Source organism: Antrostomus carolinensis, unplaced genomic scaffold (genome assembly GCF_000700745.2).
Source record: "Antrostomus carolinensis isolate BGI_N321 unplaced genomic scaffold, ASM70074v2 scaffold19058, whole genome shotgun sequence".
In the NCBI taxonomy this organism is placed as follows: Eukaryota; Metazoa; Chordata; class Aves; order Caprimulgiformes; family Caprimulgidae; genus Antrostomus; species Antrostomus carolinensis.
The window spans coordinates 362-5,213 of record NW_010331195.1 but is presented as its reverse complement, the minus strand read 5'-3'; the positions used below and the strand labels follow the sequence as shown (position 1 = coordinate 5,213).

The window sequence follows — 4,852 nt, the reverse complement described above, 5'->3', positions numbered from 1 at the left end:
GCTTGGAGCAACGTGGTCTAGTGGAAGGTGTCCCTGCTGATGGCAGGGGGGTTGGAACTGGATGATCTTTAAGGTCCTTTCCAACCCAAACCAGTCTGGGATTCTGTCACTCCTTGGGTGAATCTGGCAACTTGCTTCATTCCCCCAAATTCTGATAAATTTGGGTTACACAAAGTGATACTAGTAAATCTTTCTTTGGCATGACCTTTGTAAAGAATCCTGTTCCCCATCTTAAAATTTAATGTCCTAAGGTTTTTTCAGGTCTACACCCTTGTGTTCAGCATAAGGACATTTTGCCTTGTGTGGTTTATATGAGGGGGGAATAAGTGTCTGTGACTCCAGTGAAGGTTTTGAGTTTGGATTAAACCCTGAGTGAGTCACACCATTAAACACTTCAGAGTAGAAAGCAGTTCAACTGTTAAGCCCTTTCAGAAACAGCTTATGCTTTGGCCAACGACTCATGTGTCAGGTTCAGCCTGGAGGAATTTAGAAGAGGTTGTTTGTGACCCGTGAGGTGAGGAAGGTGACATGTGAGGTGGCTGCTGTGCCCCAAGCCCTGCCGGTATGTCCTTGCTGCCCTCGCCTCTCCTCTCGTGTCTTAGTGCTGGAGCCAGTCTTTCTCCTGACAAAGATGCTCAGCTGTCATTCTGATGCAAAAAATAAATTAAAAAAAATACAGATTCTACCGTAGTCATAGGTAAAAAACATCTTTGTCTTCCAGAATCACTTTGCTGCAGTTGTCCAGCTTGCCACTTTAGTACTTTGAATTCAGACAACAGCCCAAACTATCCGTCGCTCATAATATGTAGAATATACAGAATATGATTGACTGCAATGTCTGAAGGATATTTTTGAGAGATAGTCTTAAAGTATCAGTGGAAAATTTCTCACAGTGCTCAGAAATCTGGAAATGAGAGTCGTTTTTTTTTTTTTAATTAGAAGGTTTTATAAAAACTGTGGATCTGTGTCACCACCTTTTCCTTTCTCTGCTAGCCCACACTCTGCTCTTCCTGTCTTGCACAAGGACTTGCTCCTTTCCCTCCTTAAGAGCAGTGTGTCTGATTTATCCTGCAGGGCTTAAATTAAGAGGAAACTCAGCAGTAGGGGAAGAAGTGATAGATTTGAAAGCAATTCTCAGGCTCTTCTGTCCTGGCTCATTAGACAGCTTGCCTTTTTTTTCCCCCTTTTTTTTTTTCCTTATTAAAAATGCAGTTGCTACAGAGCAGCAGAAACACCACCTTGCTCTCGGCTGTTGGTGCTCAGCGTGCTGCTGCCCGCCTGTCCCTGGCAGCGCCGCTGGGCTTGGGGTGCTCCCAGCTGCCCCGGGGATCCGGGCGTGTGTCCCCACAGGCCACCCCGCTCTGCCAGCCCAGGTGGCTGGTGCTGCTCATGGTGATGTTAGCTCTGATGCTGCTCCATAAAACGTAAAGAAATCTCAGCAGCAGTGGTGTAAAATGGAAATGCTTCCCCCACGCACGCCACACGCCACTGGGGAAGCAGGTTTTCTGGCTTCCAAGAAGTGCTAAAGCATCATGGTTCCAACCCGGGTTTTCCCCTTGTGAAATCTCGGTGTAAAGCTGCCTGGTTTGTAGCCACAGCAGTTCTCAGTCCAGTGTCGTGTTGTTTGCGATCACAGGTGAGCATGGGCTGTCAAAATGGCAGTGGCCTGATCCCTCTGCATCTCGGGTACGAATAAGCTGGGTGCCAATTTAATTTGCTAAGTATATGCTCTTGTAAACACACCTCAGTCAACTGAGAAAAGGAAAATGTCTGAGGTTAAAATATGAACTAATTAATCCTGGCGACTTGTGAGCCTTTGTTTCTGTAAGTAAGAACAGTTACACAATTGTGCCTTTTAAAGAACGAAAAGCTTCATTTCTAGGGCAGCGGAAGGAAGTGCTCCCAGCCCCACCAACCATCCAGGGCAGGCAAAATAGATGACGATGGTGTGGTCTTCGGCAAAACTCCCATTTTGTTCTTTTACACCATCTAAAGAGGCTGAAGCATGTGTCTGAGCTGCTTGTTGTAGGGGTCTCCACATGTTGATGAAGTCCAAGCAGCCCAGGAGGCTTTTGCTGACCTGTGGGGAGGATGAGATGGGCTCCACAGACTCCCTGCCAGGGTCATCTTGCAGCCTGGAGATTATGGCAAATGCTCTTGAATTTCACTAGGAAAACCAGAGTAGTTGAATGTGACGTTCCTCACATTTCATATCTAAAAACATAAGCATTTCCATGCGGCCAATGTGCAGCCCACAGAGATGGCTAAAGGACATCCTTTGTCAACTTTAAAGAAAAGTCTGTAAAATTAGGCAGAAGAGCAAACAAGTAGAAAAAATCATGTGCTTGCTTTTTTGAGGTGATATTGTTTTAATTTCTCCCTAGAGAAAAGGGAAGGGTGGTACAGGCCAGTGGGGATCCTGGGCAACCAAACCTGAAAGGAGGATGGAGAGAGGTGGGGATGGGTCTGTTCAACCAAGGAACAAGTGACAGGACAAGAGGAAATGGCCTCAAGTTGTGGCCAGGGCAGTTGAGATTGGATGTGAGGAAGAATTTCTTTGCTGAAAGGGTTCTGAGGCATTGGAAGGGGTTGGCCAGGGCAGTGGTGGAGTCCCCATCCCTGGAGGGATTGAAGAGTCGTGTAGACACAGTGCTGAGGGACATGGATTAGTCGGGGACTTGTCAGTGTGAGGTTAATGATGGAACTTGATGATTTTCAAGATCTTTTCTGATCAAGACAATTCTGGGATTCTGGGGGTCACTCCCCAGGAGTGGTCATTGGAGGTAGTGAGCAGCTGTGGCTGTAAAAAGCAGCAGTACCTGAGCTGTGATGACCTTCATACCTGGAAATGAGATCCTGCATGTGTTCATCTCTCAGATAACGATCCTCAGAAAACCAAACCATGAAGTAAATAGCCATGTGGTGATACATCCAGCCACGGGTGTGCCTATGTTGCCTGAAATATTAACGCTGTCACACAGCACAGGGTAGCGCAGGCATCTCTCTTTGGAAGTGAGTCTTTGTCTACTTGACACTGGATTTAAGGTGAGTGCCCTAGTTCATACATGCTGCTCATCTCTTACGTAAAAGATTTTATAATTGCTCTTGATACAAGCATAAAATAAATCTAGAATTCTGAATACCCTAGAAGTGCAGTGCCTTTATTTTAATTTTGTCCATTCACTACTAATAATGCCTTATTTTGGATTATAGGACAGAAAACTCACAAAAGTAGAGAGGCAGAGATTTAAAGAGGAAGCAGAAATGTTGAAAGGTCTACAGCATCCCAACATTGTGAGATTTTATGACTTCTGGGAATCCTGTGTGAAAGGCAAAAGATGCATCGTGCTGGTTACCGAATTGATGACCTCTGGAACACTAAAGACGTAAGTACTGTGCTCCTGGTGAGGAGGCTAAGAATAGCGATGGAAATTTTTAGAGAAATCCTACTTTCATATTCTGAAAAAAAGGCACCTCCAGATAAAATAAAAAAAAATGGAGCTGTTCTCTGGTGTCTGTCATTTGTCCCTGTGTTTGAACTGCATTGATTTGACAGGAAGAATTTTGGCCTCCATCTCTCTTTCCCCGCTCTCCTCTTTCAGTTATGCAATGAGAAGCGGCTCTTTGCTGTGTTTCATCTTCTGCCTGTGACGTTTTAATTTGTCAGGGTGTGTTTTTGTGCTTGTGTTTGCGTGTTTTGTTAGAAAATTCTAGTAGAATAGCACTTGAATGGTAAGATCTCTTTTTGAAGCAGAAGGTACTCTAGGTTATCTACTAAACAATACAAATTAATAGCTTTTGGTGCTGACGGTCCTGTTAAGGTTGATCTAAAACAGTTGGCATGAATTCTGGAACAGATTTGCAGCCCCAATGGGAGCAGTACTCATCCCTGCATATATCCAGTGTGCTACTCTGCCAGAGCATTAGCAGGTTTTACATTTTCCCAAATTGTACCCTCCCAATCAGTGTTTTAGGTAAATGGAAAAAAATGCAGGTGCATGGCATAGAGGTCCAAGTCTTGTGGTTAAAATTAAACTTCAGTATTCTTCTGATTTGAATATATGAAACACATTCTAAAACTGTTCTCTGCATGAAGTGAATTGCTGTACTATTAGACTTGCAAATATTTGGTTGTATTTGCACCAAAAATGCTTATTATTTTCCTCCCTAAAAATGAATGCTCTAATTCCTCCTTTAAAAAGATCTATTTCTTTCAATTTTGTGATATTTCTGAGCTGCTATTATGGCATCTAATAAGGGGCTTTTATCCAGAACTCGGTTTCAGCTGTTGGAGTCCCTAGAATCTCTAATAATGCTTCATTTTCTTTGTACCCACTTCTGTGTTTGTTTGTGCTGTAGGTATCTGAAGAGATTTAAAGTGATGAAGCCAAAAGTCTTGCGTAGTTGGTGCCGGCAAATCCTGAAGGGTCTTCTTTTCTTGCACACAAGAACACCACCAATAATTCACAGAGACTTAAAATGTGATAATATTTTTATTACTGGACCAACTGGATCTGTGAAAATAGGAGACTTGGGTCTGGCAACCCTCAAGAGAGCTTCGTTTGCCAAAAGTGTAATAGGTAATCCTCCTGTTCTCCTTGGCTTCCTTCTGTTGGTATGGTGGTTGTCTCTTTAATATTTCTTTCACATTTTACATTAGTGGTTCTTTCACTTTTAGGTTGGTAGTAGAGATTAAAGTCGTTTTGTGACCATTCCCTTTATACCACTGTAAAAATCTCAGTCAGTAGGAAATGGTATCATAACTTCATCTTCTCCTTCTATATCACCATGGGAAAACACTTTTTTTGTTTGTTTGGGTTTTTTTTAATCGAAATATTTTTTGGTATCCACA

General features: G+C 43.1%; 1 protein-coding gene across 1 annotated transcript in view; it reads left to right on the top strand.

Moving 5' to 3' along the window:
- The window catches only part of LOC114818808 (serine/threonine-protein kinase WNK3-like), a gene marked incomplete at both ends in the record, with an annotated part of 44,860 nt that extends 40,280 nt beyond the window's left edge, over nucleotides 1-4,580 (top strand). Inside the window, 2 exons of the mRNA XM_029086263.1 lie at nucleotides 3,214-3,386; nucleotides 4,360-4,580. Of these exons, the coding sequence (XP_028942096.1) occupies nucleotides 3,214-3,386; nucleotides 4,360-4,580 (394 nt within the window). The remainder of the gene's footprint in view (nucleotides 1-3,213; nucleotides 3,387-4,359) is intronic.
- Between the last annotated feature and the right edge of the window lie 272 nt (nucleotides 4,581-4,852).